Below are 12504 nucleotides of genomic sequence, written 5' to 3' on the forward strand. Positions count from 1 at the left end.
GGCAAAGCAGTTCCTCTCTGGGCCCTCATATGCTAAAACCTTGGTGTCTGCCTGGCGTCCCGAGTCCGCCGTGAGCCCAGTCATTTTGGTTAGAACAGGTTTGATTTTCCAAGCTCCCGAGTGGGGCCCTGACCCCGGAGGAAGTGTTCGCTTTAAAAGATCTGGCGGAGGGGAGGGTGGGGGCGGGAGGAAGGGGGCTCCAGCGCCGGGGGCGGGGGTGGGCAGGGGGCGGTGCGCGGCTCCTGCGTCAGAAGGGGCCCTGTTTTTCGCACCTTCCCTGACGTCAAAGCTCAATCAGGACTGCAGCGCTACGCTCCCGGTGGATGTCTACGTGGGCTGAGTCGTGACTCGGGGCCCGGGGCTTGCGAGTGACGCTCGCACTTTGCTTCTCCTCTCGCACTGGCGGGAGAGGCCGCGGGCTCCACTGTCGGGCTCCGCGGGCTGCGGGCGGCAGGCAGCGGGCGGCCGCGGCGCCCTGGACGGCCCGGGGGTCCGGGCACCGCCATGGAACCGGAATAGGAAGGGAGCGCGCCCACCGGTCCTCGGCCTGCGCCCAGGCCCGGAAGGAATCCGGGAGGCCTCCGCGGAGGTGAGAACCGCGCCGCAGAGCACCGCGGCGGGCGCGGGCGGGGCGGGCCGAGCCGAGGCGGCGCGCAGCCGGGGCGACGCCCGCGGGCTATGTGCGCGCGGCCGGGGGTGGGGCCTGCTCGCCTCGCGCCCCGGGCGCCTTCTTCCTCCCGAGGGACGGCCGGACCGCTCGCCCGGCTCCTGCACCCGCCTCGCAGGTCCTTCTCGGCTTCTCGTCTCCCTACTCCCTTTCTGCACCTCCTGCAGGAGCGGGGCCGGCGTCTCCGGGCCCGGATCGAGGTGGCTGGGGCGTGGGGTGGAGGTGGGGCGCAGGCTGCCTTGTGCTTCTGTCGGGGCCCTGGGTCGGAGGGGCCCGCGGACGAGGCCTTGGGCTAGGCGGTGGGGAGGGGTTGTCCGCGGAGGTCGGATTTGGGGCTTTGTACCCGCGGGGACTTGCGGGGGCACCTGTGGGGCCGAGATCCGGAGCCACCTGTCCACAAATCCCCTTCCCCCAATGCCCTGCGCTGTGTCCAGCTGTCCCCAGACCTAGGCCTTTATCAGTCTCTGACGATTGGAATTTATTTTGGAAGCGTTAGATTTTTGTGTGAAAGATCGTTTTACTATTGTCGTGCAACAGTTGTGTAAATCTGGGCAGATTACGCCGTCGTTATTACGTGCTCCTGAGAAGGCCCTTTGCCGCTCCTAACATTATCCGTCGCGATGATTTTGGCAGCGCGGGGAAGAAATGCATAACGAGATGCTGGCTCTCAAGGAACTAAAACGGTTTTTTACCCCCAGAATGGAATTGTATTTATTTGTTTTACAGCAGTTATATACTATCAGGGAAAAAAAATAAGCCCACTGAAAAAGTCCATAGCAATTTCATCCTCAAGGGAGTCAGTATTAACAATTTGGGGTACGTAAACGCATATTCGTGTTACATAAAGGGGGATACTAATGTAGTCTGCCTTTTTTGTTTGGTGCGTTGTGGCTTTTTTCTGTATCAGTGCATAAACGTCTTTCCACTGCCTTCTTAACTTGCACTGATTTGGACCCAAAGCCTGGAAGGCAAGAATTTTCTTCTTCTCCCTGCACCTTGGCCAGTGGCCAACCTTAGTAAAACTCGTTAGAGATTTGACAAAGTATCACCGCAATGGCCAAGATATTGGATAGAAAAAAGCTGAATTCAGGGTAACAACCATCTTCTGTAAAATTTTGTCTGTTCTGCTTAATAATGTGAGGCAGTGTTTTTTTCAATTGCAGTTTTCATCCATTAGTGAATTGTGAAATTAATTTTGTGGGTCATAGCTAGCACTTGAAATTAACGAAATAAGATGGCATAGAAAATACCAGGATGCATTACATGTAGTGAGGATATTTTCTAAGCTTTGTTTTAACTGCGTGTGTGTGTGTTGGGGGGGCCGGTGCGTGTGTGGGATGCATGCGTGTGAGTGTGGCGTTGCATGTGTGACTGCGTGTGTGTGTTGGGTTGTGATATAAAATGTATTTCTTCCTCTGTGCCATGCTAATTAAGTTTGAAAGTCCCTAATCCAAGGTACTGTCAGCACTCATCTCAGAATGAGAGCAATGATGCAATTAAGCTAAATGTTATCTTTACTCTTTTCTTTGGAATATGTGACAGTGTTTATGGCAGCAAATTACATTCCTAATTATTTGTTTTCACGTAATATTAAAACAATCAATTAGCATTCTTGAAAATACAGAGACAAGCGTTTTATGGAAGTGAAGAGGTTAAGAGCATAAACTGCTCAGATTGACCTAGGGTCAAATCCCCGCTACACTGCTTATTGGTGTGTGACCTGGAACCAGATACGGCTTCTCTCTAAACCTCAGTTTCCTGATTTGTAAAGTAGAAGTTCCCTGGACACCAATTTCATAAGGCTTTTTGCTATTCAGCTGGGATAATGTGTATGAAATTGACGACATAGTGCCTAGCCCAGATTAAGTATTCACTAAAAGTTAACCATTATTATTTTATTAAGACTGAATGGAGGGTCCAGAATAATGCTTGTTACCAGATGCATAAGACGGATAATCTAAAGAAGTGGGAAGTTGAAAATGAGTTAATGTCGTAAGGAAAGGGACACTGAATTAAAATGGTCTTTTTATTTCATTTGGCCATTGTTTTGTGATCGCTCCCCAATTGTTTTCCTATTGCTAGACAGGTAATTTAGATGATCTTATTCAATAAACCAAAAGCCTTTCTATTGTCTTTTTAAATTTAATATTAAGTTGGTGTCTCTCTTATTAGGCGGTTGATAAAATATTTCCATAGGGATTCTGGATTTTGTTAGCTCTTATTTCAAAATACCGCAGTCGGCTTGGGAAACACACACTACAACTCTGAACTCATTTCAGTAGTGTGTTTATCTCTGCAGTGGGTACCGATCTCAGGTGTGCAAGAAATAGTCCAAAAAAAATGCAATTTTGAGACATTTATGTTGAAGTCACCACAGGCAGTTCAGAGGTCTTTGTTCACGGCCCCCATCGGTTTATGCAGTTTTAAGTGTTTCATAAACAAATGAAATAGAATGTAAGCATTATCTTTTTGTATAGCATTATTATTTTTATAAAAAATAAATTGAATCCTTTGCACTCAAAAAAAAAGAAAAAAGAAAAACGCCATTGCAAGAGTACTTAATTGGGTGTGACAATTGTAGAAGGTTGGGGGAAGTCTTAAATGTTAATCATAATATTGCTCTCAGTTTTAGAAATGTCTTTTAAGTTCTTGTTCTATTTTAGAGGACCGAAGTGAAAATTCGTTGATGGTAAATTATGATGTGGTTTATGAAAATATGAAAAAAATATGACTTGGAACTCTAGCTGTCCTAGCCACAAAAAGCCTCAGGGAAACCAAAAAGCTTAACTTGACCTTAAATCAAATATACATTCATTTGTGTATCTTAGGTTAGACAAAATATTGATGATGTGTGTCTGTGTTTTTAAAATCCTCTTACTAATTTTTAAATAGTTAACTCACCGACAGCTAGCTCTTATCTTGTCAGATAAGAGGGCTTTTGTCTTACACGGGTAAAATGCTGTGCAATATTAAAGATTGTGTTTTGGAATCATATATAATATATAGAGGTGCTCATCACATATGGTTAAGTGAGAGAGGAAGCTATAGAGTAGACTGTGCAGGACCATTCCATTTTTGTAAAAACATGTTTAGAACAAAGAATATATGATGAATATTAATGGTGGGTAGTGGGATTATGACTGATTTTTATGCTCTTCGTTTTTTTAATTGTACCATAATAAAAATTTTCGTGACAAAAATTAATAAAAGTAATTTTTTAAAGAAAAAAATTAATGTGTGTTTTCCTAATTTGCAAGCATAAATGAGACTAAGTCTTTGCTCTAATACTGATCCTTTGAATTTGGATATTTTGGATATTAACTGATTCTCCAGTAGTCTGGAAAATGGTGCTGAATATTTTAACTTACCCTGTGAAAAGGTCCTTTGAAGAGGGAAGAACCATTGTCCCAGAATTTTCTTAAATTCTGTTCCAAAATTTTCTTAAGGCTCTCTGCACATACTGCTTTTCAGAAGAATATCGACACTGCCTAAATATGTAGTCTAAATTCTCAAGTTTTCTTTTAAATACAATCATGTTGAAACTGAATCTACTTTTCTTGCTTTTTTGCCCCTTAAATTTTTAAGTGAAATCAGCTCCAGCTGAACTTGTCAGTTTACTATCTCTAAATGTACCTTCGCTTTCTTGCTTTTGTGCTTTTCTTCTTTGTTACTTGGAATATTTTTTCCTGATCTTTGTTTAAGCAAATCCTACCCATTTTCCAATGTCCGGTTGAAAAACCATATCCACTGTGACATTTCGCCACTTATTATTTGTGCATTTCTCAGATACTGCCTGGTATTTTTCATTCATTTCCTAATGCCATTTAAAACTTCTTGAGAGCAAGAAGGCTTGTCTCTTTCTATCCGTTAAAGCTTCTAGCTTGGAACTCTGCACAGGGTAGGTGCTAAATATTTATTCTTTGATAATACAATGCTGTCACCAGCTCTTTTGAATCCAAGTGTTGGAATTTTTAGTTAACCAATGATTCTGAGTAAGGGACAACACACTGCCAACAATAATGTGGAAGAATAAGAAAAACTGATATTTGGCTTAATTGTCAATTGATAGAGATAGATGATAAAGAATTGTCAGGGTTTTTCATTGAAACTAACACAGGAGCAGAGTTGTGTAGTTAGTTCAGGACCCAAAGTTAATTTCATGTAAATATTTCTTTCAAACATTTCCCCCGAACATTTCTCATAGGGGGTTAGAGCATCTTTGTTCTTAACCTTACCAGAGACCCAGTTCATTCTTTTGCAGCAGCTTGTTCCCGGAACCCAGAGATGTGAAATGCATGATGGTGGGTTATACGGGGGGGGGGGGGGGGGGGGGGGGGGGGCGCGTCACGGTTACTCTGCTCCAGAGCATCTTAGCAGGTCATGTGGGATTCAGTGAGTCATAGTATGTAAAGTGCTTTGTGTTCAAAAGTTAATCTCTTTTTCTACCTTCGAAACATAATTGTGCTATTTTTCAGGCTTATCTATGACTTGGGGGTACTTACTTGGCCAATGGTAGATACTTAGGGGGCTTATCTTTTTTTTTTTTAATTGCTTTAATTTACAGATGTTTGCCAGGACTAATACAGCTGATGTAATACCTGCTCTTTCCTGCTCAAGGTAGGTGATTTGTTACTTTATGAAAATACCCTGTACCGGTAGAATTCAGAATTGGTATTAAAAGACCCATTCGGTCATGAAAAGTAATATAATCCCAGACCCCAAAGAAATGATCCCTTTAATAAGTAAGAACTTTATTACTACATAAAAAATGACGACTTATGTACTTGCTTCAGCCTATCTCAGAACCACCTTAGAGCATTTTAAATATGCGTAATGTGCATGTGCCAGGCGATTTTGATTCAGTAGGTTTTTCAGGTGGGGTTCCTAGCATGCAAAGTTTTAAAAATGCCCATCCGGTGCTTCTGAGTCATTGTAGCTCATTGGCATAATGGCATGTATGTGACATGAGATGATAGAAATGTTTTAGAAATGTCATATAGTAATGCGGAATGGGAATGGGAAATAAAAATGGGAAATGAAGGCTGTAAGTGTTGCAGATCAGAAAAAAAAGGAGTTCAATTTTGTGTGTGATATTAGACTCATACTTTAATTTTGCCTTTCGCTCAATGATTGTTTTAAGTATATTTTGAATAAAGCACTAAAAAGTTTGTTACTTTATGATTTTCAAAGTTCAGGTGTAAGTGCTAGGGTTCTCTCAGCCTGAAAACTGCCATATCTATAAATACAACTAAAGCTTGTTTCATTTTGTTGCTTCAGGTTAATAAATGAAGTAAAATAATGGAAAAAAGACCAAATTTTAAGGAAGTCAATTTTTATATATTCTCTATTTCAGAGGCTGGTTTAATTGATTTATTTTCCCTGTAAGCGTGGAAGTCAGAAAGTCAGAGTTTCTCATAATTAGGCGTAACAGGTAAGTGAATGTTATGGTAGCATTTTGATTTAATAAAGCTCTTCTGTTTTCATTGATTTTTAAGGCTGTGATTTCATTTTTAAAGGTTGATTTTAATGAGTAAACTTTTTGTGTTGCAGGATCATCTTATCCGAAATACTCAACACATTATAGGATCATTCTGTTACATATTCTCCAACAGACAAGAATGTTTAAAATAATTAGAATTAAAACTTGATGAATTTATTTCTTACAATTCTGTTTTCACTTTAACAAAACACAGCCAAAAAACTGAAATTGTATTTATTACTTAAAATAATCATTAATTGTAAACACTTTGTGTCACTGAGTAAATTGGCTGTGTATCAAAATTACTTGGGGAATTAAAAAAATTCTGAATTCTAGGCTTTGTCTCAGCCCTACTAAGTCAGAATTTTGGGGAATGATTTTGATACTTAGCCTGGCTTGTGAACCACTGCAGTATGTAATGTTGAAGGGTTATCGTTTTAAGGGGTAGGACCTTGGAAACTTTTATTTGTAGAGAAGTCTCATTTCATCGATTGGGAAAAATTCCTTGTATTTAATTTGGATTATGTGGTTGTCAGAAGAGAAGTGTCTTGTGTTTCAGACACGAATTATTTGTTATTTTGATTTTTAGCAACTCTGTCAGATAATTTATTTTAAAATCTGCCCCTTTGTGGATTAAACGGAAAGTACACGCATATTCTCATGACAGAATTAGACGTTAGGTGTAACAGGGAGTCTGCTTTGCAGACTCCCCTGCTTGTGCTCGCGCTCTCTCTCTGTCAAATAAATAAATCTTTAAAAAAAAAGAGAGAGAGAGAGAAGAAGATGCGCAGCCTTCCTATCTACTCCAGGGTTACTGATGTATTCAGTAGCTCACGGCAGCCTTATGGAATTTCATAATTATTAGGAATAAGAGTGGGTCGGACTCAGGAATGCATTTCTGTTCTCTGATATTATCAGTTTTGCTCATGGTAGTAAGGAATGATTGTGTTTTTGCCATTTCTCTCCTTTTCAGTGTGAGTATTCCGGGACAGTAGCCGCTTGACCGGTTGTTCACCATGCAGAGCAGACAAGGGTACTGCAGCTATTGCTGCGTGCGCTATAACAGCCTGGAACAGGTGAGCGCGCCCTGCTGATGGGCTTCTACCTCAGAAGACCTCATTTGTTTAATACCTTCAATTCATTTATTCATCCACTGAGCAGATCATGTTGTGAATCTTCTAGTTGGTAGACACTGTTCAGGGTTGCCAGGATATGACTATCAACAGATCCAGTCCCCTTTTTCATGAAGCTTACTTTGTTGTGTGGTAAGACAGAAAATAAATAGTTATATAAACGTGGGTACAGAATATGTCAGATTGGGATAAATGTTATGAGGAAAATAGAAGAGAGTGCAGTTTTAGCAGGGGTGGCCAGGCGAGGTGAAGGAAGTGACATTTGAGTTGAGATTTGAATGAAGTGTGGGATGCAGGCATGCCTATCTCTGGGGGAAGAATTTCTAGGTAGAGGGGAGAGAGAACAAAGACAGAGACCCCAAGGTAGACGGTGGGTAGGGTGCTAACCCGAAGCCAGCAGCCAACCGACCACGGTGCTGGTCAGGTGGAGGGCGGGTGTTGAGAGGTGAAGAATTCAGAGGATTAGATTCTAGAAGACATTACAGAATAAGGGAAGGACTTTGAAGTGTATGCTTTCACGCACAAATCTTTTACGTTTTGCTGTAGTTAAATGTAGCTTTTCCCCCCTCCTATTGTTGCTTGTGTTTTTGGTGTCATAAAAGATTGCCTAATCTGAGGTCATGAAGATTAATGCCTTGTATTTTCCTCTAAGAATTTTATAGTTTTTGTTCTTACATTTAGGTCTTTGGTTCCTTTTCGGGGAATTTTTTTTTATATATGTTGTGATTTTAATTGCCTCCTAGAAGCCCTGTCTCCAATGACAGTCACATTGGGAGTTAAAACTTCAACATATGAATTTGGGCAGGTTGGAGGGGCGGGGGGATTCAATTCAGTCTTGAGCAATTATATTGATTTGAGTTTTAGCTGTTAAACCAATTTTGCATCCCTGGGCTAAATCCCAGTTGGTCATGGTGTTTAATCCTTCTGTATGTTGCTGGATTTGGTTTGCCGGCATTTTGTGGAGGATTTTTACATCTGTATTCATAAGGGATATTGTCTGTAGCTTTCTTTTCTTGGGAGTCTTTGGTTTTGGTATTGAGGTTTCACAGAATGAATTGAGTGGTGCTCCTTTCTTTTCTTTTTGTTGGAAGGGTTCGTAAAGCATTGTATATGGACATTTTGAAATAAGTATTCATGGTAATAGTAGCTGTAGTCTTCTGACCGGGATTATTAACTTGGAAGAGTCTCAAGGTTTTCTTCAGGGTCTAAGCTGAGGAATTGTGTCATAGGTGAAGTAGTAATATAACAAAGCTCTGGTCCTCTTAGTGCTAAACTGTTTTATCTGATAAACTGTTTTAGGTGATATCAAAGACAAGTTGTAATAAGTAAAAGTTCAGCTGTTCAGTGGCATTTGTTTTGTTTAATTGTCAACAGTCATCATTTAAATTCATACTAAGGCAAAGTTTCTATTGTGATTTCCACATCTCTGCCTTTTTACAAAAAAAATACTTTCTGATGCTGGTTATAAACAAGAGGCAGCAGGTGATAAATCTCAAAGCTTTCTTTAGTGTTTCTGTCGCGATTGATAAATTATAGCATCACTTGACTGGAATATTATTTGTTGAACTTTTGATATTAATAAAACCTACTAAATCTTTAAGTACAAGCTCTATTCAGTAATCATTCAGTCTAACTTTTTTCTTAAGGTTTAAAATAATTTTTCGATCTTTGGATACTCAAGCATTAGACAAAAAAGACTGTTGATGATAGTCGAAGTAATTTGTGCTAAGTATAAAGGCTTAAATAAATAAGAAAATGGGTAAATTTCATGGCTTTGGAGAACTTTTAAGGCAGTGGAGAAATATAGGGCCCAGATCTAGGTGAATGTTTAACAGAAACAATGGAAACCAAAAGATAGACTACAGCTACCCTCTTAGAATTCTGTGCTTAAGAAATACTTCCTTGAAAAAAAAGGTGAAATAGAAATATTTTCAGAAAACAAAAATTAAGGGAATTTGTCGGCAGCAGACCCTTTACTGAAGGAAATCCTAGAAAGAGTTCTTCAGATAGAAGGAAAATGATTCCAGTTGGAAGCTCAGAGAGAGATGGGAAGGCATGAAGATCAATGGAAAGGTGGTAGGTGATTTAAATGAATAGTATCTTGTAGGAGCGATTGACAACAATGGCATGGAAACTGGAAAGAGTAAATCAAGTTAAGTCCTTGCTCAAGAAGAGAGTAAAAGTAACAAGTAATTTTAGATCTTGGTAGGTCAGTGCTGCTTGTTATAATCTGTTACCACTAATAGACTAGAAAAAGAGCCTAGCTTATAACTAACTGCCAAGTTAACAGAAAGGGAAAACTTGGAATAATAAAAAGCAATCCACAAGAAGGCAAGAAAGAAGAGAAATAGGGACATCGGATAGGCAAGAATAATAAAAAACAGTTTAAAAATAAAAACAAAGATTAAATCCAAATATGCCCGTAGAATATTAAGTGAAAATAGACTTGGTGCTTGAATTAAAAACTACATTTAATATTTTATTGGAGATTGTAGCCAGGGAAATAAGGAAAGGAAAAGAAATTAAAACGACAAAGATTAGATAAAAAGAAACAAAACTGTTATTTGTACACAGTGTGATTGTGGACATAGAAAATCCTAAAGATATCTAGGTAAACTGTTAAAATTGATAAGTGAGTTTATTTTTAAATTTTTTTTGGTAAGTGAGTTTAAAAAGCTTCTTGGGCCACATAAAAAGAAATTGTATTTTTATATCCAACGCCACACAGAAAATGAGATTTTAAAAAGATGCTTATTACAATAGCATCAAAGAAAATCAACTCTTCAGGAATAAATATAACAAAATATGTATAAGTCTTTTATATAGAAAAGTATAAACATAAAGAGAAATTTAAGAAAAATTAAATAATTGGTGTGATATACCGTGTTCATGGATTGAGAAAATCAGTATTATAAACATGTCATTTCTCCCCAAACGTATATATTGATTCAGTGAAATTCCAAACAAAATTCCAGAAAAATTCTGTGTTTAATGAAAATTAAGCCAATTCTAAAAATATGTATGTATATGCAAAAGGCTAAGAAGAACCAGGATAATTTTGAAGAAGAACAAACTCAGAAGTAATAAATATCCAAATTTACTACTAAACTACAGTCTTTAAGACAATGGTTCAAAGTTAGAAAGATTATGGAAATAAACCAGGAACTCCAGAAACAGACATGTGGATATTTGATTTATGACAAATGTGTTGCTAAAGAATGGTGAGGACAGGAATTTCTCTGTAAATGGTACTCAGTCAATTGGCTATCCATATGGAGAAAAAGAAATGAAACTCTTATTACTAAATCATCCTGGATACAAAAGTCAGTTCCAAGTAGATGGTAGATGTAAATATTGTAGGTAAAACAATAAAGCTTCTAGAAATCAATAGAAAATCTCCATGATTTTGAGGTAGGGAGAGATTTCTTAAACTGGTAACAGAAAGCACCGACAAAGAAAAAAAGTTGGTAAATTGGAATGATTAAGAAAGTGGAAAAGTGCCCTGTAACTATTCCTGGGAAAGCTATGGATTTACGTGTGTGTGCCTCATGCGTACGCACACACACAAACACAAAATAAACTTGCTGAACACCCCACCCAAAAGAAAAGAAAGTGAAAAGGTAAGCCAGAGAATGATACTTGAAACACATGTAATTGAACAAAGAGCTCATGTCCAGAATAAATAATTTCTGCAATTCATTAAAAAAAAAAAAAAAAGAACATGCACTTGAAAAACAGGAAGAGACTTGGACACACTGTAAAAGAAGATATCCAGGTGGCCAGAAAAATGAAAAGCTATCACAAGAATTGCAAATTAAAGCAACAGTGATCTAACATGAACCCCCCTCTTTAGGAGCTAAAATTAAGAGACTGACAATGGCAAGTGTTGGTGAGGAGAGAGAGGAATGGAAACTATGCTACATTGCTGGGGAGGGTACAAATCGGTACAGCCACTTTGGAAGACTAGTCAACAGAGGGTACTAAAGCTGAGCACGTGCAAACCTCACGACCCAGAAGTTCCACCTTGAGTAATATGCTCCACACAAACGCATGCACGTGGGTGCCAAAAGTCACATATGAGAAGGTATTTCGCAGCCTAATTTGTAACAGCTGTGAGCTGCGAATGACACAAATGTCCATCAAGAATGGAATGAATAAATAATATATGGTATATTCATATGATGGGATACTATACAGAAATTAAAACGAATGGACTATAGCTAATATGGTCAGGTATTACAGATGTGGAGTGAAAGAAGATGAATGTAAGAGTATATACATTGTAGGACTACACTTATATGAACTTAGAAACTTTCATACCTAGTCTATATTGTTAAAATCTAGATAAGAGTTAATTTGGGAGAAGAGGAAAGGAATATTAGATTGATACGGGATATTAGAGGGTTTCTGAGTGCTCATTAGTTTTTCATGGATAGACGGTTGTAGACGTGTTTATTTTGTGATAATTTATTGAGCTATACATTTGTGCACTTTATGTAAATGTCAATTCAGAAAATTTAAAGAAGCTGACACTTTCTGGTATGTATAGTGTGGTGTTTTCTGTGGCTTGTATCAGTGCAAAAGTTGTCCGTTCATGTTGCCTTTGTAAAATTTTTACTGAGGCAGAGAGAGGATGAGGTTGGATATTAATTGAACCTTTGTTTCCTTGAACATTTGTTTCCTTCATGAACCAGGCAGGCTAGGGAACTGGACAGTAGGGAGCTTTGAGGCCAGAGGACCTTGGGACTGTCATAATTTAGATTGTTACTGGGGCTAAGACAGCAGCAGAGTAGACCCCTGAAGTCAACGTGGAAGGAGAGAATTCCAGGGGTTGTTATAGTGGGAACGTGGTTTAAGTTCTTTTGGCATCTTAACTATGATATTTACAATATGACTTTCCCTAGGTATTGTTAAATGAAAACATGCTATTAAATTGTTGTAAATAACTCATGATTTTGGTCTGTTTTCTTCCATTGATTTGTCTGTTTATTTTATTTTAGTTTAGTTTAGTTTGTACATTTTAAAACCACAGTTTCAGGTAAAAGCATACGTGTGATTTTTGCATCCCCCATTTTTCTCTCAATACCTAACATTTCTCCATGTTATGTAAAATTTTTCGTATTATTTTAGACAGCTGCATAGTATTACATCTTAGGTCATGTTATAGATTTTACCATTAGACACTTTGGAGATTTCCAGTTTTTGTTGTTGTTGTTAAGCTGTGA

General features: G+C 38.9%; 1 protein-coding gene across 3 annotated transcripts in view; it reads left to right on the forward strand.

Annotated features, from left to right (window-relative positions):
* Positions 1-307: 307 nt before the first annotated feature.
* ZDBF2 (zinc finger DBF-type containing 2) overlaps positions 308-12504 on the forward strand; it is a 30301-nt gene continuing 18104 nt past the window's right edge. The window contains exons 1-4 of one of the 3 annotated variants that reach the window (XM_026492106.4): positions 308-589; positions 5232-5284; positions 6021-6098; positions 7120-7222. In XM_026492106.4, coding sequence (XP_026347891.2) covers positions 7163-7222 — 60 coding nt within the window. In that variant the 5' untranslated portion in view covers positions 308-589; positions 5232-5284; positions 6021-6098; positions 7120-7162. Of the gene's footprint in view, positions 590-673; positions 868-5231; positions 5285-6020; positions 6099-7119; positions 7223-12504 lie in introns of those variants that run through there. The other 2 variants (XM_026492104.3, XM_026492103.4) reach the window with 2 other exon arrangements.

Source organism: Ursus arctos, unplaced genomic scaffold, assembly GCF_023065955.2.
Source record: "Ursus arctos isolate Adak ecotype North America unplaced genomic scaffold, UrsArc2.0 scaffold_1, whole genome shotgun sequence".
In the NCBI taxonomy this organism is placed as follows: Eukaryota; Metazoa; Chordata; class Mammalia; order Carnivora; family Ursidae; genus Ursus; species Ursus arctos.